The following is a 24,755-nucleotide window of genomic DNA, read 5'->3' as shown; positions in this document are numbered from 1 at the left end:
TTTAAGTGTTTATTTTATTTGCTTTTCAGTTAATTAGTTTACTGTTGCTTAATTGGGGGTTTGGTTGCTACATGTTACCATGTCTTAAATTAAATCTTATATTAATATAAAATATACCCTTCTCTTTTAGCTCAATAAATCAAAATGCATGCTGTGTGTAAGCATTGTGTAAAATATCTTGTCTCTACTGTGAGCTTCACCTGCCATTCCTGTACACAGCAGAGCTTTTCACAAATACCAAGAGGGGAGAAAAGTTTAGGAGACGATGTAAGTGCGTGTCTCTGCAAATGCACAGTCACATTATGCTTCGATTTAGGGAAAGAAACAAAAGAAAAGAATCAGTCGGGCAATCGGAGATCAGTGTCTGAGTGCTGATCAGTGTCGCTGTTCCACACACATTAATTTCAAAGTAGCACAGAATTCTCAGTACAAACCTGTGTACTTTCACTTATGCACAACGGTGTTGCAAGGTGTGACATAAAACCGCAACGAGGCAGATTCAGTTGATTTTGAATCTTGTAATAATAATTTCATGCATCAACGGGGAAATGAAATTTTCAAAACATTGCCTTGCCTGGCCAGCTGTTGCCACTGGCGATCACTGATATTATTCGTTGGCACAACCCGAGTATGCTAGCTCGTCCTTGAGGCAGTGACGCAGCTACTAAAACAACAGATACTACAAGAGATGCCAAATAAACTTATTTAAACATTTATATATACTCTTCAGTGTTTTACTGTTTAATCTCACAACAAAATGAATCTTGTTCTCCAGCGATGATTTAACTTGGCTAGACCAAATTGCCTACATAACTGTTTGTCTGTGTCTGGCCCCTCCCCCTGTATCATCTCATCATTTTTGTGTAGTCATTACCAAGAGATTACGCTTAAATGTGCGCAACTATGGAATTTTCTTCCATGGGGATGTGGTTGGAGCCACAACCACATTACCACTTCACCATGGTATTAAGAACTATACCGCAGGGCAGAGCACATTACAGAATTACCACCATTACAACTTTGTTGTATCTGAGAATCTTTCCATCCTCTTAATTATATTGTAACGAAAGCATTGGGAAACTGAAACAGTACAAACTTGAGATTGTTTTTTTTTGTTGACACTTGACACTTAATGTTCCAGATGCTCCAGTAAAAACAAAACCAGACGCTGCGAAAGTGTGGGGTGGTGTAGCAGAAATAGATTCAAGGTAAAAAAGAAACAAAAGCCTGTAACTTGATCTTTAGCACAGTAAACGCACACAGAGAGGTCAGTGAAGAAAGATGTGGAAAAGAAGTGGAAAGGAAAAACCTCCTTGCTGTCTTGAGAGCTTGAAAAGAAGGCAACTGTGCTTCTTTAGGTCTGTTTTTTGAAACACCTTGGTCAAAAGCAAAATCCAAGAAAATGACACCCCCACTGAAAAGTTCACCAGGGAACATACCAATGAAGGAGGATGGAAACCTCAATGCTGAATTTTATCGGAACCCCCCCCCCCTACACACACACACACACACACACACACACACACACACACACACACACACACACACACACACACACAGATCATTACCTGCTGTTTGACTCCAACTGGCCACTAGAACTTTGGGTGTAGGGTCCTAATCACTCCTTCTTTCCATCCATCCATCCATCCATCCATCCATCCATCCATTTGCTTCCGCTTATCCTTTTCAGGGTCGCGGGGGGCGCTGGAGCCTATCCCAGCTGTCATAGGGCGAGGGGCGGGGTACACCCTGGACAGGTCGCAAGTCTGTCGCAGGGCCAATACACAGGGACAGACAACCGTTTGCACTCACATTCACTCCCGCATTCACACCTATGGGCAATTTGGATTACTCAATTAACCTGTCCCCACAAACTGCATTTCTTCTTTCCTCTAAAGAAAAAAAAGAAAAGGATTGCACACATATAAAGAAAACTCTTAAAACAGGCATTTATCCAAACCTCAATGCACAGCAAAGAATACCAGACATGAAAGACAAAACACCCAATGCAAGCTTAAAAAGTTTGTGCAGTGCAGTGCAGTGAGGAATACTTGGACCTCTGCACTCAAAGGAGAAACGGCACACATTCACATTCAAGGATGCCCTTCTTTGAAGGAAGAGTAAAGGAGGTCAACTGCATACACTGTGAATCACCACTTAAAGTGAATCCCAGGAGTCCAGGTGGTTTAACCCCCACTCGCACCTTGCCTAAGGTGCTGTCAATAGCTAACATTATGGTGGGCTGGGGCAATGTGTCACAGCGGTTTCACCTGTCGGCCCCGGTGACGGGAATGACCCACATGTTTTTTCCACACCTTAACTCATGTGACTCATATAATCGTTAGTGGGTTAGTGACCCTCAGGGCTACCACCTATGGGACAGCCTCATTAGGGATTTATTACCTTTGGCTTTCCAACAGTTGTTTTAGAATTAATGAAGCGTCTTGGATGTGAAGCGAAATGTCTTAATAAACCCTGAGGAAGTTCAGTTGCCTACTTTTTTACTCAGTGATAGGGATGAATTGTTAGTAGATCTTGGTTAAAAAGGTTTTGCAGAGATCTTCACTCACACTCAGTGTTGAGTTTTGTGTAAATATTTTCTGCAAATGTGTAAATATGAGAGCTTGATGCTGAACTATACTTATTTTATTTTTAATTATGTAGAGTTTGGACTGCAAGGCTTTCTTTGCACAAAAAAAACAAAACAAAAAAAATTGTTGTTACCAATGACACCCAGACTTCCTGACTGAACAACAGTGTTGCTCATGTCCTGCACATGTTGGACTATTGTATGCATAGAGAAATTGTTCACATGTGACTACAAGTATCAAAGTTGCCCACTTTTGTTAATGGCTGCAATTCTGGAAGTGAATTTCCAGTTCATTTTCTCTCTCTTTTTTTTTTTTTTTTTTTGTAATTTTTCATTCATATATTTATGCATAGAGACATACGTAGCCATTTAGTTGTTGTTTTGTTTTGCTTTTTTCCTCTGTCCCATCTGGCAGTGTAGCAATCAGAATTGTTGTCTGAAGGTGAAAAAATGCCAACAGATTTGCTTTCGCAAGTAGAGCATTATGGCATTTGCTATAACTGTCTACTTGATAGTGATATTTTATTAGGATTTTTTTTATGTTGGGTTATTAGAACCACAATGTACAAGACCGGCGGACGGAAAAGAGAAAAAAAAGTATGTGAAGTTGGGGAGAAAGTTAACAGAAGGAGAGAACAATAAAGGAGAAGAGAGATGGAGAGAGAGAAAAAACACTGGGAGTCTGCTTCAACACCTGTTTAGAGAAAAAAAAAGAAAACAGCAGAGAAACCACAGCAACAGCCAACATATGCAAAAATAACAGAGACAATGTTAGTGAACAGCACACAGTACTAATAATACAAGATATTTTTAGAGGCAGTAGCAGCCCAAGATACTGTGTCTGTGCATACCTGTTTGTACACCTGTGTGTGTGAGCGCTAATAGTGGGTGCGGGGAGCCACAGGCCCTCCTGTCAGCACCTAAAGCCGGCATGGATGAGACCTGGGCCCCAGACATCCAGAGGCCCCCCCATGATGACCACTGCAGGGACAGTCACGGCGCCCACTCAGAGAAGAGCAGAGGAGAGCTTTGGGGGAGGGGTCATGCAGCAGCAGCTGTCACAGTGCAGAATTGGATGGCGTACACACATTTACACTCCCCCACACACACTGTGTACTCCCAGATCCAGGCACCAATACCCCCAGAGGGGCAATCAGCCCCCAGAACCCAGGAGATAGTCCCCTTCACTTTGAGGTGGAGACAAGCAGACCTCCCTGGTCCTTGCAGCAGAAGATAAATGGTAAATGGCCTGTATTTGTATAGCGCTTTACTAGTCCCTAAGGACCCCAAAGCGCTTTACACATCCAGTCATCCACCCATTCACACACACATTTACACACTGGTGATGGCAAGCTACGTTGTAGCCACAGCCGCCCTGGGGCGCACTGACAGAGGCAAGGCTGCTGGACACTGGCGCCACCAGGCCCTCTGACCACCACCAGTAGGCAAGGGGTGAACTGTCTTGCCCAAGAACACAATGACCGAGACTGTCCAAGCCGGGGCTCGAACCGGAAACCTTCCGATTACAAGGCAAACTCCCAACTCTTGAGCCACGATCGCCCCAGCAGTCCACCAGCCTGACCTGACAGCCAGCTCCTCCTCCCGGCCTCCATCCGCGGACGGCAAACACAGAATGGTGGTGTGAAGACGCCACTCCATCCACTCACATGTGTTGTTGATGCGTGCTGTTTTAAAGTGTATTTAAAACCTGCAAAAAGATGGTAAAAACCTCCCTGCCAGCTAAAGAGGTCCTTAGTTTCACCAATGTACCAAAGGCCACCGGGCCAGGGCCGGGCCCCAGTGCTTATTTGTGCTTCTGAATGGTTTCAGAGTTTTATGAGTTGTGATTTAAAGAAAACGTTGAATGTTAAAATAAATATCGTATTTTTTAGCCGTTAACCGTTTTAAGCCCATCGGAGCATGTGCTTTCCGATTTGCGTAACAATTTTTAAATCCCGGTAGAATTGCAACCAAATAAGCTAGCACAATCATTTTTTGGAGGAGTTGGAGGAAATTGGAGGATTTGTACTTACATTGTCCCAGGTCAGTTTCCTTCCACTAATGCCTTTGCAAATTTTTTTTAAAAAAAGTTGTTTTTGACAACAGCAAAAAGATTGTTTCCAGAAACGCGCTTTGCCAATCTGATCAGCTGTTCATACCACTTTCTACGTTGAAATAAACATCAGTGCGAACAATCACTTGTGTATCACATTCTTGCAAAAGCCAGAAGTGATGTCATTTTTTTGTGGGAAAATGTTATAAATTGTGCACAATAATATTTATTTAAATTTTTCCTGCTGTTCATAAAAATTTGTGCATCTCAAAAATGAAACTATAAAGACACTCAAAATATATTTCCTGTGTTTGGAAACTATTTTGTGCAACTTTTTTACATTTACAATTCTGAGGGATATATCTCTGAAATTTCTGTAACTAGAAAAATGTATAAAACACAAAACAATTTTCAATTTTTTTGTAGTTTAGTGCACATTTTTACAATTTATGTAGTCACTATGGATTTAATGCATACATATTATTGAAATTTGGGATGTAATGGTTGTATTTATGTATAGCAACTTGAAATGCTCCAAAAAATGGCACTGCAGCATGTAAAAATACAAAGATAAGCTCTGGTGGGCTTTCTGTCTTGCAGTATTAATGGTAATGCTGAATCACTACATTGTCAACCACCAAGTGTGGTTGACAACAATGGGGTGCCACAGCTATGCATAGTCTTGCTCTGGGCCTCCCTTATTGATCTGATATCAGCAAGTCTGATGCATCAGTGATCCTCTAGCCTGCCATCTCTGGTTTTGCAAACTTGCAGATGAAGGCAGAGCTCTGAGGCTTCTGTGGCTCCAAGACAAACGTCACCTCGCTTTGGAAAATCCATGAAGCAATTAACAGCTACTGTGGCTTGGCTCAGGCTAGTTGAAGTGCTCAGCTTTAATGCACCAGGCTGCTGCCAAAAATGTCATGACTAGAGGGCTGTTACGTGCAGATTAACACTCTGCTGCGGTGCAGTTACCCACATAATCTCCATGCTTTATGCCTGAAGTCAGTGTGGCTCTGAGGATCATGTTATCCAGTCATATTCTGGCTACAATATCAGTTCTTCACAGAACTGGCAGACTGGGTTTTTTTCCTAGGGAAGTGTGATGATTTTTGACAAAAACCACAGAGATTTTCACCCTTTTCTCAGTAATAAACAGAGCTGAAATTTCTTCACTCCTCTTTCTGTGATTTTAGTGCAGTCCAAAGCTGAATCTTTGTATTTGAAAGATCTTTCTTTCTACAGAATTTTGTCAGCTTAGCATTAGATTCAGCTAATGCTAAGCATTCTAAATACCTCCACAACTCAGAATTGTGGAGGTATTTAGAAAAATTTTGAATTTGTAAATGAACAGAAATATATAACCAGATGTACAACTGCCTGTGGCAAATGTAAATAAAGCTAACCTAGTCTCTTTGCAGACTCTGCAGAAATGACCTCTTATATTGCTCTTTGCATAATTGTCAGCTTGCTTACATTACTGACAGCTTCTCCATGCATAATTTCTTCAGTTGCACAATGTTTCTGAGTTTCATGTGTGTATTGCTCATGTAGCTTTTCAGATTCATATGTGGGATTTTTGCTAGGTTATTCCATAACCCATCATTTTGTCTGGTTGGGCTCTTCCTTATTAATTTGCTACTTAGGGTCATTATTCTGTTGAAACATCCTCAGTCCTGGACACATTGGCAGTCACTGGAAATCTTCAGCAAATGATGGTGATTACAGCAGAATTATTCATTTCAAATTTTATGGAGATGTTTTCAATCCTCAGAGGTCTAAGTCAACCTCAGTGGTGACTGTAACGGTTTATACATTTTGAAAAATCAATTGCAGTCTTGTAGCATGGGGTTAGGAACTTTTATTTTTATATATTTTTGTATGATTTCCAAAATCATTGGACAAAGAAATAATCGTTGTAATTGACACACAGTAAAAAAATTTTTTACATTGTTTCCAGAAAAGGTTCTGCTTTTCTTCAAAGCTGATGATTCTGTGATGATGACTTGGTTCTCAAAGGGTTACATCCCTTGCTAGAATCAGATATCCACAAGCTTTTATCTGAAGGTCACAGAAAGCTTTTTATATATTTTCATCACGGGATACACTTCAATTGAAAAGAGATCAACAGACCTGAGATCAGAGGCTGAAATAACCCTTCTAAAGAGGGTCAGTGGAACCTCATCTGCTATCTGTTTCAATTTCTTGGATTTGAAAGTGTAAATAACTGTAGGGATACATGCTGACATCGTAGTGTTGTGCTTGTGACTACACTTGTCAGTCTTGTCTTTTGGGAAGTTAATGTGTCATCAAGCTCATTACCTGGTGTTTGGTTTAATTTAGAGAAGATACCAGCCAAGACCCTTGTGTAATTCTTATTAAATTGGCTTCAAGTGGTAATACCTGAATCTAGGGAGACACTGCACTGATGTCACCTAATGACGTGAAATTCCTGCATTTGCACTTTTCCCAGTATGTTCCTTCTGACATTCTTCTGTGAGAATCCTCATGTTGAGAGGCAGAGCACTGAAGAAAAATGTTGCCCTGGTGCAAAGTGGTATTTATTTTGCAACTTTCTTGAACGTCATTCCTTATCAGCTGGAAGGACGTCATTGTGGTCATGGCCAGCATTACTATTCCTGTTGAGGGGGTGTATGGTCAGACAGGTCTAACTCACAGCGGGTTGTGATAACAACATATTCCGGCATTTTGTTTGCCTAACCTTCTCATCTTATGTTTGGGGAAAAACAGAAAAAAGACAAAGCTTGAGCTCTTAAACCTGTCATGGATCACTTGGAGTAACCAGAGCAGCCAAATTATTCTTTGCTTGATGAAAGACTGTTTAAATCTTTATAGCAGTGTTGAAGAGTTAATATGCAGTATGGTAGCACATTCTTATTCTGCCATCTAAATGTGGATGTTGTGGCTGGTAGAAGACAACGACAAGTGGTAAACCTAAAGTGAAGGCTTAAAAAAGTTCAGAACCAGCTTATGATGCAACACTTGGAATGTCCACCTTTTCCTGAAATGATGACTTTGGAGACAGCGGAGTGGAAAATGAGAGGGAGGATGAGAAAAGCAGACAGAAACAGAATGTGGAAACGCACAAGAATCTGAAACTGAGACATAAATCATGCAATGTGTTTACCTTCAGCTGTAAACGTAGCCATGTTGCTTCACTGAGTGTACTGTTAGCAGAGCGCACATGACAACACTTCCACTAAATTAATGAAAGTGGCTCTCACTGAATATGGAACAGCGCAAAAGTGGACTTCTGTTCAATTTTTTTAATTTTTCACACAGTCCATTTTATTCAGGGAATTACTCCAGCAGCTTTTATAGTTATAGTTTCTTATCAGATTCATTTTGATGGTAAAACAGACCATTTGAAAGTTTAGGCTGAGATAGTTGGGGACAGACAGTGGATCAAAGAAACATGAAGTTCTCGCCAATGTTATTCAGTAAAATTTGCAAGTTTCCCCCAACAGTGCCAGAAATAATTTCATCTAGTTTCATTTAGTTACACTTCATCATAATGTGACAACAATGGAGTCTAAAAGCTTGCTGACAGGTTCGAGAGCACGACGTCCTTCATCTTACAAATTTGGGAACCGACCAGTCAAGATGAATAAGGAAGAGAGATGATGGATGGAGGCGGGAGAAAAGAGATGCGGAGAGATTGACAGTTAGATGATGGGGCTGCACTGTAAGCATTTCTCTCTGATAGTGCCAGAGCTGAAAGTGCAGTGATTGTTTAGTCTGAAGCTGAATGAACAAAAGCAGCGTGAATAGCTGGGGTTGATTCCCCCGACTTTATTGACAAAACCCTGCCAATTGTTTTAGCGTGTCAGCGCGCGCTTTCCACCAGCGTCATTGTAAAGGCAACTGAGATTGTTGTTGGGGGAAAAACAAACTGACCTTCACTGCTGTCATGCCAGCCCTGTGTGCCTGGAATTGGGTCAGGACTACCCACTTTGTGAAGGAACAGAGAGCAATCTTCACAGTGGGAACGTTATCCTACCCATCTGCACTCCAGAGTTACAACCAATATTTTGGAGAACTGAATGAAGAGAATAAGGAAACCATGCTTAATAGTTTTGGCACTATGGCTGGTTGCTCAACAGGCCTAAGTTCTTGCCATGGTAAGCCTAGTGTAGGGTCAGGGTTAGCACCTATGATGAATTAGACCTCATAGGATCTCAAAGAAAGAACTGTAAAGTCAGAAAGTTGACATGACTGGATATCTTTTTACATAGGTCTAAAACCATTACGTTAACTACAGTTTTATGAGAACAATGTTAATGGAGGTTTAGTTAGCCCACAGTAAGTGAACCGAAAGGTAAAACAGTTAAAACCAATGATGCGAGTGTCTAAACAAAAAGGTCTTCAAGTTAATGACCAGGAAGATAGTCAGGGATAGAGCACAGGACAAACTTTCAATAGTCCCTATGTGCTGATTTTCAATATGAAACTTGGGCTGGGGGTTGAGGAATGGAGGTCAAAGGGTGTGGGTTGACTCAGAAGTCCCACAAAACAACAAAACCCACAGTGCATAATTTGCCTCTTAATAACTTCTCTGGAGCCTTAGACACTAAGTGGGGAGTTTCTAGTAGACAACCTCAGAGCTGATTCATAGCCCCCGCTATGTTGGGGTGGATAGCTAGAAATAATAGATAAGCACTTTGGACATGATGAAACTTTGCAGTATACAGTTATTAGTATACTGTGTGTGTGTACGTATGTGTATGTGTGTGGCTTTTTTGTTGTCTTGCCCTGAGTTCACAGTTGAACACGAATGCAAACTCTAAGACACTGATCACTTCATCATCATATGGTGTAAGGGTCTGTGTGGACGTCTGCTGCCTGCCAGTCTTTTTGTGGACTTAGGCATGTTGACACTACACTACAATGCCCTAACGATAAACACGTTCTTCCAACTCACGTAAAGCAGACTTTCAAGACAGTTGAACAGAAATCTCCTCGTCTTTGTCCTTCTGATAACCGGACTTGAAGTTCTTGTTACTGTCTTAGCTCCAGATGCAGGACATATATAACTGTCTTATTTATTAGTAATTCACTGATAGTCCAGATTGACTCTTGACTGTGTTGTGTTGAAGATAGAAACTGTTACTAAACAATTTTTAGAAAGATTCTGTGTTCAGCAAGCAGCCCTGCCCTCATTTTAATCATTTTAAAAATCTTTTTTTATCACCTTTGCTGCAGCCTGTTAAGTGGAAGCATTTTCCCTCATCTATGCAGCCTAGTGTAAGTGTGAAATGATACCTTTTGTGAGCGTCTCGTTGATCTGTAGTTGCTTTCATGCTGTTAAATGCATAAATTGCCCTTTTGGTTGGTGTGTTCAGTTTAGCAGCAGTGAGCAAATACATATGCGCTCTAATTTTAAGAGCACTGAAAAAATGGCAAAGAATCATATTTTGCATGGTTGAATCTTAACAAGGTTCCAAGTAGAACTTCAACATGCAAGAAGAAGAAATGGGAGTTAGACAAAACTTTTTTTAGAGCATGCTGTTTATTGAAAATAACGCTTAAACTGAAACAGAGTTGGAATATGTTTATCACAGTGTGAACATAATTATCACAGATGCTTTAAGGGCATGTTGTGAGCATGTCAATGGCATTTATATACTTTGCAACAACTGAATAATGGAGCCATAACCAGCTGCCTCTTTAGTGAGTTTGTCATCCTGATGATGAACTCCAGCTCCGCCATCATGGTCTACAGCTGGGAGGTTTAGTCCCTGCTCTGCAGCTTTGGAGAGCATCATAGCAACATCAGCCCTCCACCAACTCAGTGGAGCGGCTTTCTAAGATTTTGTGCCCTAAAGGTAATTTCAACATGTAGTCGAAGATGGTGGAGGTTTTGTACAAGCCTGCTTTAACTTGCCCTGACGTCGCCTAGAAAGACACTAGATGGAAAGAAGCAGTGTTAGCTGATTGGCCCTTTCAAGTCTAAGTCTCATTGGTGATGAGCCTAATTTCAAAAATACATTTAGCAAGACTGTCTACATTCCCAGAGTTTTTTATTTAACATTGCAGAGGCACAAAGTGATTCTTTTCTTGTCCTGTTTGTTGTGAAAATGAACTAATAACTATAATAACTAATCCCAGGACAAAAAACATTATTTTGTAGAGGGTTCACCCTAACTTTTCAGTCTCTGTTTTCCCAGCGGACATCTCCACGATGTGTGATGTGGATGTGTCATCAGAGCCCACCAGTCCCACCCTTTATGGTGAGTCTTCAGACAAATACTACCATGTGGAGCGATGGCAGAAGCTTCGCACGGCTGTCCGTAAACTGGAATTCTGGGAAAATTTCAGTGCTGAGCTAATCGGGAGTGGCTTCTTCTCCAAAGTCTATAAGGTATTTCTTCTGCCCCCTCCACCCTTTCTGTTTTGCCTTGTCAGCCTGCAAATGCCATCAGACCCTGCTTTGTCCAAGCCACTAATTGGGACATTCTTGCCATTCTGTAATTGGCCCACCAGCTTCGGGGACCTTTGATTTTCTGTACTCAACCCCAGCTGAGACCTTACATAATTATTCTGCTGGAACAGAGCTATTGGAAGAGCTATTTTTTTTATACATTTAGACTTTGCCCCTGATGAAATGAGTTAGAAAGAGGCCATGTGATTTGTGAGTGAGTCAAAGTCAGCACTTTGCCCAGAAAGAGTGTGCTCTCTGATTTTGGACTTTTGTTCCAGTTGAGTCAACTTAGAAAGCTAAGCTTGTTTGTTATGGAACGCCAGGACTGCCATAATGAATTAATTAAATACACCATTAAATAATTAATTAAATGTGGCAATAATTAATTAAAATTGGAATTAATTAATTAAATAAATAGTTATGATATATGTAATTAATTAATTATTGACACATTTAATTAATTATTTATGTATTTCACGTTTTAATTAATTATTGACACATTTAATTAATTAATTATTGACATATTTAATTAATTATTTATGTATTTCACATTTTAATTAATTATTGACACATTTAATTAATTATTGACACATTTAATTAATTATTTAATGATATATTTATTTATTTCATTTTGGCAGTCCTGACGCCTGGCTCTCATCATGAAATAATTTTATCTGTCAGCCTCACCCATCAAACTCAGGGGGCGGGGTTAACGCTGATCGAGTCAAAACCATTGCTTTGGCCTGGTGGCCATTGTTTCTAGCACACAACAACCGGCATGTGGAAGCTAACAGAACTGAGCTTTGAAAAACCCTGTTTGTGTGTTACCAAATACCGTTTTAATATTTTTTTAGCCGAGAATGTAGTGGTTTAATCTTCATGTGTCTGGTCGGTTTGTCAAGATACAGCCTCTTTGCAAAAGTGTTTCGATGATTTCGGAGATGTCGTCCCAGTCTCACGGCAAAGCGTGGGATAGACCCGCTCGCCTCGCAAGCAATCCCACCGACAAAGCGCAGGCCCCGGTACACAGCTGTAGTAACCCCCGCTGACTTCTTTTACTGAGGTTATATTTATCGGTGTTTTATTTCCTGATGTTCTTATGTGTCCTACGTGTTTCAGTCGCCAATTCTGAATTATAACTAACATTAAAAACATGTTTAAGGAGGAGAGAGAGCAAATAAATCTGTTTAACATCTGATCTTTGGGTTTTTGTTCAGTAATCAGCGTGACCTGTATAAACACATAAAAGAGATAACGTTGGTGTTTCCGTCATGTAGTAACTGCTGGCTTTAACTGTACAAAGGTTGTTCGACACTATGAAACACATACAGACTTCATGATGTTCGGCTAATATTTTTATTGTGAATATTAATCATGCTGACCTCGCTCTGTACACCACGCAGCGAGGTCAGCATATCCACGATATCCTCAGCTCCATGAGTTAACACAAAGTTTCCCAGCTGACTATCTAACTGCCAACTATTCCAGAGACGTGAAAATATACAGCATAAAGAAAAGTGTAAGAGACTCAGCAGCAGATTAGAATAACAGTTATACATTTAATAAATCACCAAATGAATCCAAGAAACGAGCAAACCTGTTCCGACAATTTGAATTTGTATTCCCTCAGCTGCAGACTCGCTGCTGTTTAAATGTTTGAAAAGGAAGATTAGATATAAACAAACGTCAAACATAGACTCAGTCTGCCTTCACATTTGATATGAGGCCAGCACGTATAGTGGCCTCAGCAGGCTATTACTGAAATACACGTGCTATATCATAAACTATGATATAAATAGGGAGGTCCTATTAACATTTTTAGTTTTAAAGGACACCTTCCTGCCTTTAGTCTCATTCATGAGCAGTATTCGTTTTCTTCTAACATCCAGAAGTCTGCACGATGTGTTTCATAGTTTGTAACAAGCCTTTGACAGGTAAACATAACATGACCGAAAAAGCAAAAAAAAAAAAAAAAAAAAAAAAAAAAAAGAGAGAGAGAGAGAGAGAGAGAGAGAGAGAGTTGACATAAGAAGAGAAAATGCTCTCAATTATGGAGACAGGCAAATGGTTCATTTATGTTTGATGTGTGTTTATTCCTCCCTAAATATCGTCGGTGAAGTTCGCCATGCACGTCAGATTTTCCTGCGCATTTTTATACCTCTGCCAACAGAGAGAGAAAAAAATCACATTCTAACAGACAGCTGGTGCTTAGAATACAGTTGAATAACTATTAAAAAACAGATGATATTTAGATGATAGTTCAGTCTAACACATGTGCCAGTGAACCATTAAACGTCTGTGAAACTATGCAGTTATGAAACGTAACTTTAACCTCAGCCAAACCGATTTGCTCAGTTGTAAATAAAACAGCGAAGTAAACGTGACCCGACAGACAGAACCTGAGTGAATGAAGTCCAGCGTTTAACCACTGAGAGCTAAAACTCAGCTGAGGTTTGAAAGCTGTGTGCCGGTGATTGGACATCAGCCGCTGATAAAGCTGGCTCGCCTATAAAGTGCTCTGTAAGGAAACAAGCTCCAGCAGCTCTGCGCTCGGGGAAAATACTATATTTACTTATCTTGTGCAGAAAAATGCGCTGACATTGCGTTATATCGAGCACCGGCTGCCCAGTTAAACTGTGACTATCACCAGGTAACTAGGCGTGTTTCTTGAATTAGCAGCAGGTGTTAAACAGCTGACAGATGAGGAGGAGGATGCATGCAGGTAAACTGAGGGTCTGCTGAGCTGATCGCTGGTTTCGTGAGAAAAATGTCAGCTCGTTCTTTATGTTACAGAAGCACAGAGACACAAGACCAGGCGGAAAGAGACGATCGTTCGGTGAAAATGAGAATCTGCGAATGCAACATGTGGAACACGGAGAGTGGAATATGTAAACAAACCGGTTAATGTACCCCCTCGGTGCGCTCTGCATGCTAACTGTTAGCAGAGCTAGTGAAATCTCTGAAAACATCTGAGCACTTTTGCAAACATGTTCTATGTTGACAACCTGACCAGACATACGTCGCGACATTCGCGGCTAAAACACTGTTAAAAGTGTAGCTGGTGACAGAAAAACGGGGTATTTTAAAACTACACCACCACCATTGCTGCCTGTGATTTGATCTGCATTCTGGGATAACTGGCTGCCCCAAGTCTACACAAGCAATCGATTATCTAGGATCGACCTGTTTTGACTTACTTTGCACGGCAACCAATCAAATGTTAGAGAAGCTGCATGGGCAGCGTTAACCCCGCCCCCTGAGTTTGATGGGTGAGGCTGACAGATAAAATTATTTCATGACGAGAGCCAGGCGTCAGGACTGCCAAAATGAAATAAATAAATATATCATTAAATAATTAATTAAATGTGTCAATAATTAATTAAATGTGTCAATAATTAATTAAAATGTGAAATACATAAATAATTAATTAAATGTGTCAATAATTAATTAATTAAATGTGTCAATAATTAATTAAAATGTGAAATACATAAATAATTAATTAAATGTGTCAATAATTAATTAATTACATGTGTCATAACTATTTATTTAATTAATTAATTCCAATTTTAATTAATTATTGCCACATTTAATTAATTATTTAATGGTGTATTTAATTAATTCATTATGGCAGTCCTGGCGTTCCATAGTTTGTGGTCAACCGTGTAAATCGTTCAAATAGCTCTCTGTGGCTTTGGAGATGCCAATGATGGAGTAAGACTATTACCTCTTAGAAAAAAATTGAAAGTATAAAACGTGCGTAAGTTTTGCTAATATAAAAACAAATAAAGATTAAAAAAGTCAATCACAGTACAGTTGTGATTGATAAACTATCCATAGATGCCTTTTTTGTACCAAACAGTGAGCAAGTGTTTTAATATTAGAAAATTGGGTATTTTAACATGACAGTCTATGGGGATTAACTCTCTTTTGGAGCAATCCTCAATGGCCATTAGAGGAACTGCAGTTTTTTGCACTTCTATATTTGCCTGATTCTTTTCAGCTGCTGGGATTACTCAGGCTACGTTCACACTGCAGGCGAAAGCGCATCAAATCCGACTTTTTTGACCGTATGCGACCCATATCCGATCATGGTATGACAGTGTGGACAGCACAAATCCGATATTTTCAAATCCGACCTGGGTCACTTTTGTATGTGGTACTGAATCCGATACATATCTGATGTTTTAGAAAGCGACTGCTGTTTGAATGGTTATGTCGCATTAAATCCGTCTTTTACGTCACTGACACAAGACAGACGCCAATTATCAGCGCCGGAGAAGACATCGCAAACGCTTCCTGGCCATCCAGTGAAACTGTTGGGAAGACAACGTTGGAGAAACGTGAACATTTTATTTGTACTGTATAATCTGCAGATTCTGACAGAAATCTGCAACTATCCTTTGAAGCGCCGCTCCTCTCTAAAACAGGCCATATGAAAATAACAAAATAACTTTATAACTTAAAGCAAAATTGGGAAACGTAAAGTCCAAAACAAGTCTTTATATTAAGGCCATCAGTCAAACAATACTGTTTGGTCTGGGTCTAAACAGAGTGCGTTGTGTGTGACGTCTTCTTTTGCGCATGCGTGGCGCTTTGAGGGTTCACACTAGAGCGCGTTTGCTGTCACATTTTATTTGTAGTGTGAACAAGCAGACAAAAAAAATCAGATTTGATCAAAAAATCGGAATTGAGCTTTAAAACCTGCAGTGTGAACGTAGCCTTGGTTTACTCACTTTGATTTAGTTGTGCTACTGTCATTATCTACTGATGTGTTTGGTTTTATGTATTATCCTTTTTGCTGATGTGAACATGTTGGCAGCTGTGGATAAGTTATGCAGCGACAGCAGCTGTCACAGTATCCCCACTGTATCGCTTCTGGCCTCAGCATCTATAACCACCACTTCTTCCACTCCTGCTAACGGCCACCACTATCCTTTAGGTGATGCACAGGACCAATCGAAAAGTGATGGTAGTGAAGATCTACAAAAACGATGTGGACCAAGACAGCATTGTACGAGAGATCAGCCTGCTGCAGAAGCTCTCCCACCCCAACATTGTCAGGTAACAGCCCTCCCGTATCACCTGCATGCTGTACTCCTATTGTGGTGGTTAATCTAGCAGGCTCTGCTCTGCTCTGCTAAAAGCAAAAGAAAACGCTTGAGGATTTCCCTCCCAACACATGCAATCTCTCCTCTCTGTCTCACCAGGCTCTACACCCTCCCACTCATCACTCTTTTCTCCATCACAGCTTCACAGTCTGTAAATTGGGTAGCAGGATTGATGGCAGTTGTAGTTATTGTGCAATGGCAATACCTTTACACATATTTATATTTAGTAGTACTAAACAGTTTTAAAGGGTTCACAGTGTTATGGTAATTTTGTTGACAATTACTGAAAAAATGGACTCCCAGGGCATCGTGTACAATAAACAAAGGCAGGCAAATATACAACACTTCCATATATGCACAAAATCCGAATATCTGTTTTCTCATCAGGAATATTTGTCAAAATGCACACCCACTCATCACTGTTATATAATAACCTTCATATGGTACCAGTTAAGTATTAATGTAATGCTTTTTTCCCCCTTGGGATTTCAAAATAAACAAACACAAGTATCCATTTTGCAAAAGTGAGGTAGGTTTGATGGGCTCCCTTGGGCTGCAGATTGCCAAATTAACATTAGATGAGCTGGAAGATGTCCTGGATTTGTTCACAGCTTTAACAGTGATTATATTTCCAAGTGGCCAAAAACAACCAGGCAATTCTAGCTGGCAAACTTTGATAAGAAATCTGCTGTTTTTCTTTTGCTTATGGTAGTATAAAAAATGATGCTGGTGCATGGCCGTTGAAAGATACACAGAGCAGGGATTGTGAGCATAGTAGCAGAACTAAATATAATTGGTACATGTGATCTGAACTAACAAGAGGAAGAGAGAAAAATAACTTGTAGTCATTTAACTAGCTTTGTTTCTGAATATAAACTACTTCACTTGGAAGTTGGTAGTTTGGTAGCATGGTGTGTAGCCTTATGTATGTAAATGAGACCCTGGTGCTTTTATTTGCAGCAGTGGCATAAGGTGCAAAGCCAGGCAGACTTAATGTTTGCCTAAGCAATTGCACTTTAGCCATTTAGCAAGGTCAAAGTGGTAAGGTTATCAAAGAGTAGCTCATTATCGTACAGCCAGCTGTGATGACAGCAGTACCTTGCACGCACCGATCTGTGTAAGCTAAAGTCAAAAAGATATACGAGTGATATTTCTTGGAGTTATCAAAGACGTCGACCGTTTGTGTGAATCAATTAATAAACAGGGCCTTATTTTAATTGTTCCTAAATTTATTATGTAAGTTCAGTTAAGTTCATTTAAGGTCACTTTACAGATGGGCAGGACTGATCATGTACAAGCTGCCTAGTTCCTCCTAATGTTATAATTTTATTATTAGCCATAGCTGGTAATATACTTCTTACATGGCTTAATGGCTCATAGTTAAACAGTTAACATTTGTGCCTCCAGATTAACATTTATGACTGTTTAATACTTCAATGTTGTCGATACAGGGGCTTTACTGACCTTGTGAAATTAATTGAAGTGTACATTGGTGTAAACAACAACTACATGCTACTGACGAGGGGAGAGGCTGTGTGTGCATGTCTGTCTGTAGCTCTGCTGTTTGAAGTTGTGTGAAGGTGGCACTGTTGGTATCAGTATTGTTGCAAATGAGATTATCTACTCTACCTTACTATATACACTATCAAATCCATAAAGGAAAGGATATGGCATTCTTTATTTTCCTATTGATACCATGTTTTTTTGTATTTTCATCAAATTTGTTAACAGTTTCGGCTACAAACAAGATTCTAAAAATTTACCACCAAAAATCTTCTTGTAATGTAGACATTGTTCCCTCTGGTTTGAGTGGCATTTCCATAAACTTCCATACACTTTATTTCAATAACAAGACAAACAATTGATTAACACAGCTCTGCTTATTCCAGGTATTTGGGAATATGTGTGAAAGAAGACAAACTCTATCCAATCTTAGAGGTGAGTTCCACTCATTTTTCGCCTATTGTGAGTCATTGTTAAGGTGTATACCTGCAGGCTGGCTCTGTTAACACAACAAATAACACTGATATGAACTGAGAGTGATAATGAAATGGTGAAAGAGTTCATAGGTAACCAAACTGGGTTTGCTGCTATCACGCTGACAAATTACATCTCCTCAGTTTCTTGTTTCAAGAAGAAATTGATTATTGATTATTGATTAAAAAAAATCTTTTCATTTTAGAATGAATAGCCATTTATTTTTATGGGATTTTTTTTTACTACGACATTTTATAGTATGCCATTGTTCTACACAGATAACAGGGCGGTGAAAGCAACAAAAGCCATGTACTGCCACAGTAATCTAAGAATTATTTTAAATGCTTGAAGACACAGTATCTATGTGGGCAACAATGTATGATAGCATGTTTTTATAACAAGTCTTCTTGACTGTTTAGAAAAGTTGGACTTCGCCACTGTTCTACACGTAGCTTTAGTGACAACTGCCTCGAGCCTTCCATCGTGTTTATTTTTTAAATAATATTTGAATAATTGGATATTTTGGTAAGGGCTGTAATGCCATCACTTGCTAGATAGCTTAGTTAGCAAGTTGATCTGCTATTCCCTGTAATATTATAGGTGATGTAAATTTTGACTAGCAAACAACAAAAATAGGCTTAAAAATAATTTAGCTTACAAAATAGAAGTAGTGGCTTCAGTGTTCGTGTCTTTGAGGATAACTGAACAACAACAAAAACAACACCTCAAAGCGACCATGCCGTAAATAAATATAATTTTAGGTCTTGATATAATTTACGTTGTTATACTCATTGAATTTTATATTTAATTACATTCATATAAATTGATAAAGACCAAAGCTAATTTTTGTATCAAACTTTATTTTTGCCATCAATCTGACCATGTTAACTTTTTAGCACGTCCAAATTTGCTTTCTCTCTTTCTTCTTATTTTACAGCTTAATACCTCCCCAAAAGAACTTTTAAATTTATTGTTAAAATTTTTATTAAAATAAAAAATGATTAAATAGAAAAAAAGTAAATTAAAAATGTGCTGCATAACAAGAAAGCTCTCCTTTTACATTGTCAAGTCAAGTCAAGTCAAGTCAAGAAAGCCTTTATTTGTCACATGCAAGTTGCCCTGCAGCGAAATGGGACCCCCCCCCCCCCCCCCCCCCCAACCTTACATACACAACACAGACATCACATGGGGAGACAGGTCGGAGACCGGTAGTATTATGGAAAAACACTGAAATGTACAATACAATGGGCAAGACGAGGAGGGGAAAAAAAGAGACCTCTTCTCATGCATGAGAACAGAAAACAAAAAAAAGAGCACATAAATGTCCACATCACAACATCATGAAACACGTGACAAGTAACAGGGGTGGGTAAGGGGTGGGAAGTAAGCCGATCCAGACACAGCCATTGGAATAAACTAATTTGTCTAATTTATTTTACAATAATGTGAAAATGATTTTATTTTTTGAAGACAGTTTCTTGTTACAAGAAAAACCTTTTAATAGAAAAAAGTGAAAAATAAATCTTCATGTATTTCCTGGATGTTTCAGTATGTAAACGGTGGCTGTCTGGAAGAGCTTCTGGCCAGGAAAGACGTTCCCTTGTGCTGGAGAGAGAAGGTGGACTTGGCCTGTGATATAAGCAGAGGAATGATCTACCTGCATTACAAAAACATTTATCACAGAGACCTCAATTCTAAGGTGAGGCACACAATTAAACTGATTTGCTTTGATTTGGATTGATTTGTTTGTTTTTGTGTTTGTTCATATTTTAACTGCACTTTTTTTTTTATTAATAAACTGCTCAGGTTAAATAATTTTCAGTCCAGAATAGAAACCTGTGATCTCCTAGTTTCAGTTAAATGAGCACACCCTGACATCCTTTCTAGGCCGCTCTGTAACAATCACGAGGCCTTGCTGAGAAGCTGGTGTGTAGGTATGCTTGTGTGCGTAGGTGCTGTCCCTCCTCCAGTTGCCAGGCTTCCCTGAAGAAGCAGTCAGTAATGCGGAGTCACAACATGATGACAGTCACTATTATCGTGTAAAGAGGTTGTTGCTATGTAAGTGCTGTTGCTGCACGTATAACTGCTGCTGGGACTCCCCCACCCTTACCCCACGCATGTTACCCTGAGGCTACTCTTTTGGCTCTGTCCTCGTGTTTTTTGTCAGGCTTTGTTGGATTTACGTCACAGAAACCTGATGGATGCATCCATGATGTTGGATCAACGTGGGAGAATTACAGGCTAGGCAACCACTGCTAACAGACCAATAGAGTAGCAGAAATCTTGAAACAGATGTTTAATGTCAAAAGTGATGATGAAAATGGCTAGCCTCTTTTTTTAATAAGCATTTCAGATGAATGATATTAGAGCAGATTATCTGTCATAGATGATTAAACAGTATAAACAACATATTATACTCAAATAAGTCATTTAAAAAAGTATTGCTGTATAAAATATCACAGGGTCACAAATGAGTCCACTTAAGGTCAACCTTAGGGTCACTCGAGGATTTCTGTGCAGTGTCTAATATGATGTTTGTGAGTCTGCTTTTATGTATTTTATACTGAGTGAGATGAGCTTTATGTTGCATTTAGTTTGTAATGGCTTTGGAGATTTAAGTTAGAAGACATTAAGATGACTTTAGCAGTTACCCTTAAGTGAATCCTTAGTATTGAAATGATCTGAGATATTTAGACCCTGTGTTGAATGTAAATAAACACAGAATGCAATGAGAAAATGTACCATTTCAGGAAAATATTATTCATTTTGAATTCACTGGCAGCAGGACATCTCAAAAAAAGCTGAGCTGACCCCACTGCAGTCCAGACCTTTCACCATCACAAAACATCAAAATATGACAAAAACAATGCAAGACTGTTGAGCATCCTCTGTCAGACACGAATTGGACATCATTCCTCTCCCATAAGTCCATCAGCTGGTCTCTACAAATCCCAGACATTTACAGATTGGTGTTAAAAGAAAAACAGCTACATAGAAGTAAACACAGCCACGTGGCAACTTCTTTTTAGACATGTTGCTGTCATGAAATTGAAAATGAGCAGATGTTTTTCTAAAATTTTAAATATTTTATGCTTTTCATCTTCAGTTATGAGTAAAATATGGGTTTATGAGATTTCCAAATCATTGCATTCTCTTTTTTACACTTCATGCCCAGACATTTTCAGAATTGGTTTTGTATTTTGTAGGCTTCCTGCTTTTTGCCCCATGAATGAAATGACCAGATAGGTGTGATTTACGTGAAAATGCTAATATATTGAGACGCACCGACAGTCATTTTGTTCTATTTCAAGCCAGTGGTGATACAGTTGTTGGGTACTTAATTCCACTGCCAATACCAACATTCAGTTCAAGTGTGAATTTAAAGTAAGAAAGGCCCCGAAGTCACGTCAGATGACTTAGCTAATAGTTACTTGTAATTATTAATCTAATTAACAAGTAATTTCATTACTAACATATTAATAAATAAATATAATTATTTAAGTCTGAGATTAAATCAGAGAACTGTATGTGTGAGCTCTGAGCTGCTAGCATTAAAATAAGAAAAGTGTTTAGTAAGGTTATACTTCACATGAGAACTCTGTGCTGGCCACTAGAAAGACTGCAAGTTCATGGCAGTTTTGTGTACACTTTACAGACCAGGAAGTTCAGTTTATCTCTGTGTCTGAGTCATTTTTCCTTATGATTTGTTGACAACTTCCAAATTAAAAAATATCCACAAATATTTATGATATAAAACACATGTCGTTCAGCTTTATCTCAACTTAGGCCGCCTGGTCTGTGGTGAAAGAAGCATTTATTGAAATTAAGTTGCCAACTTGACAAATCCACTTAGGTTGGTAGATGTGTGCAGTTTGTGATGTCAGTGCTTCAGGATGTCCAAAAGGCCAGTTGCCTCCCAGATCCCCTGAACTAATCCAGTCTTTGTTAAAGTGTCTGTGAAAGTTACACTTGAATGAAAATTTTAGCTTTTTGAGTAGTTGGTCAGGTTCTTGTGTTACTGGGGATTTTCGACTTAAGTTCCCCAAATTGTTGCCTTGCTTGGCAGAGAGGTAAGGGGTTGTGGCTAAATTTAGAGCTGGAGTCTGGGACTGAAGTAGTTTTCCTCCACGTAATGTCACGTAATGACAGGCTGCTGGATGGAAATAGCTTCATGTGCAGTGGGAGCCAAATGGCAACTGTCACTTCCACACACGCCCAGCGAATCTTAAAAACAGAAGAAAATGGGTTTACATACATGCAGAGCAATGCATCAACGTTATACCTTTACATTGCAGACCTGCTGTTATTATGCAACAACAGCTCTGAGCTGCTCTCCCACTTCCTGCCTCTGATCACACTTTCTGCTCTCAGCCTCTAAACTCAAGTCTAGCAGGGTTTGTCTTTTTCCACAGTTTGCTGGTCTTATTAACATCTAAATATGAAGGAACCAGTCAGTGTGATGGAGGCTGGCCTTTGGCACACTGAATCTCTGGTCGGTCAGTTATTTAGTCGGCTGAAAAGGTGCTGCCAGCAGATCCTTTTGAATCTATTGACAAGTGAAGAGACTGTTTGTGACTGTGTGGCAGTGATTCCAGGAAACACATGCATTACACACAATAGAAGCCCAAACAAAGACTAAAGACGGTGGAAAAAACAAGTGGTTGATGGTCCTGGTTGTTCAGCCTTACACTGCCCTCTGCTGGGACAAACATCCCATTGCAGTCCTGCTCCTCAGTGTCCTCCTCGTGTATCTGTAGAACTGCCTGATCCGGGTGACGTCTCGGGGACGAGAGGCTCTGGTGACAGACTTCGGCCTGGCCAGGGAGGTGGTGGAGCTGCCAGTGAAAGACACCGGCAGGAAACTCTCTCTGGTGGGCTCGGCTTTCTGGATGGCCCCCGAAATGCTCCGAGGAGAGCCATATGACCGCAAGGTAACAGTCCTGTTTCTCGTATCAGCATGTGTTACACACAATAAGTATTTTTGCTGTTTTTTAGCATTACATTTTTTCTTATATGTCAGACAGTGTATTTATTAAGATGATACAATAAAGTAATGCAGCACATTGTGGGAAGCTGCATCTTTAATGTAAAATGGCAAAAGTCAGATTTATTTATTTTATTCTTTGAAGTATTTTCTGATATGTTTTTTATGTTCTAAGAGGAAGACAAAAAAAAACCCCAATATGTTTGATGTCTGACTTATTCCAGGTGGATGTTTTCTCCTTTGGCATTGTGCTCTGTGAAATCCTGGCCAGGATCCCTGCTGACCCTGAAATACTCCCGAGAACACAGGTAGAGCTCACTGTACCACAGCAAAGACTGTGTGCTGCTGACGTGTAACGTGAATATTCACATGTGAGAGTTAGCTATTGCCCACTTTTACTAGTTAACTAGTTAAAAAGATGTCTAAACAACCCTGAGACTTGCTGAAAAAGTAGAAGAATGGAATGTCTCCAATTTAAAATGTGGATGGAGTGGATGTGTGGCTATCTGCTCACTGCTAACCATGGAGCTAATGTATTTAAAAAGAGTGTGTTAAATTAAATCGATGCGTTTAAGTTAGCTCAAACATGGTCCATGACGCGTTGACTCGTGGGCTTACCGACTTTATAGATATGTGACTGGAAGTGTGGTTGTGACAGTGACGTCTTTTAAAGCTGATGATTGGCTGAGCAGTGTAGTGCTTGGGGTTTGTGATTAACTCAAGCCAAGCTGTGAAAGATACAAACTGATGTAATTTTAGCACAACTTAGCTGACAGAACATTTTTGTATGCGCAGTGAAATATTTCTTGTTATGACACATGGACTGTTGATGTTGATGTGTTTCAGGACTACGGGCTGGATGTGAAAGCTTTCAGGGAACTGGTGACAGACTGCCCACAGCGCCTCCTGGAGTTGGCAGCCAGCTGTTGTATGGTATGTGGATCAGAGGAGATGGAAGACCTGAAAATGCTTGAAGTAAAAGTCATGATATACATTTATACTTTGAAATATTTCGTATGTTTTTCAAGTCATAAAAGGACGTCTTGCTTAGGGAGACTTTGCTTTATTTTGACTCAAAATAAATTCAAATTGAGGAGCTGATGAAAAATTGTGGATTTTCTCTTCCTGTTGTTTCCCTGTGTGCTATATTTCCATTTATTCCACAAGTTTGGAGCATTTTGCGGCACTTCAGTTTTCTGCTGTTTCTAGTGGGGACTGAGTTTCCAGCAGGTAGAATGTACTTTGGCAGGCTGCGTGATCCTCCACACTTCGGGAGTTCAGCTGCTGCCAGCAAGCTTAGTTCCAGCTATTCTGTCTTATGCTTTTGTCTCAGGAGCCAGGTTGCTGTGCTCTCTATCATTTCGCTGGCAAGCTTGATTTTGTTAGCAGGCTTTTACAACTCTCACTGGTTTGGGAATGAGATTATTCCTGTTGATCAATTTGTTGTCAGTGTGGACAGCCAGGTGCTCATACTCCTCCACCACATCAACTTCCTGCCCCAGCACAGACACCACTCATTCAGCCATCCTCTTTCTTTTGAAGCCGGCGATTCCTCCCTGACCACTCCAAAAAGTCATCCTTTTTGTACTGAGGCTGTGGTG

General features: G+C 39.7%; 1 protein-coding gene across 2 annotated transcripts in view; it reads left to right on the top strand.

The window, feature by feature from the left end:
- LOC308403568 (dual specificity testis-specific protein kinase 1) overlaps positions 1-24,755 on the top strand; it is a 31,913-nt gene that overhangs the window by 5,617 nt on the left and 1,541 nt on the right. For both annotated transcript variants that reach the window (XM_080893113.1, XM_080893114.1), the window contains 7 exons: positions 10,832-11,025; positions 16,025-16,146; positions 18,083-18,131; positions 19,720-19,869; positions 22,928-23,101; positions 23,379-23,462; positions 24,001-24,087. In XM_080893113.1, coding sequence (XP_080749239.1) covers positions 10,832-11,025; positions 16,025-16,146; positions 18,083-18,131; positions 19,720-19,869; positions 22,928-23,101; positions 23,379-23,462; positions 24,001-24,087 — 860 coding nt within the window. The remainder of the gene's footprint in view (positions 1-10,831; positions 11,026-16,024; positions 16,147-18,082; positions 18,132-19,719; positions 19,870-22,927; positions 23,102-23,378; positions 23,463-24,000; positions 24,088-24,755) is intronic.

Source organism: Rhamphochromis sp. 'chilingali' (genome assembly GCF_963969265.1).
Source record: "Rhamphochromis sp. 'chilingali' genome assembly, chromosome: 10".
Lineage (NCBI taxonomy): Eukaryota > Metazoa > Chordata > Actinopteri > Cichliformes > Cichlidae > Rhamphochromis > Rhamphochromis sp. 'chilingali'.
The sequence above is the reverse complement of the archived record's forward strand: the minus strand, read 5'-3'. Positions and strand labels throughout refer to the sequence as shown.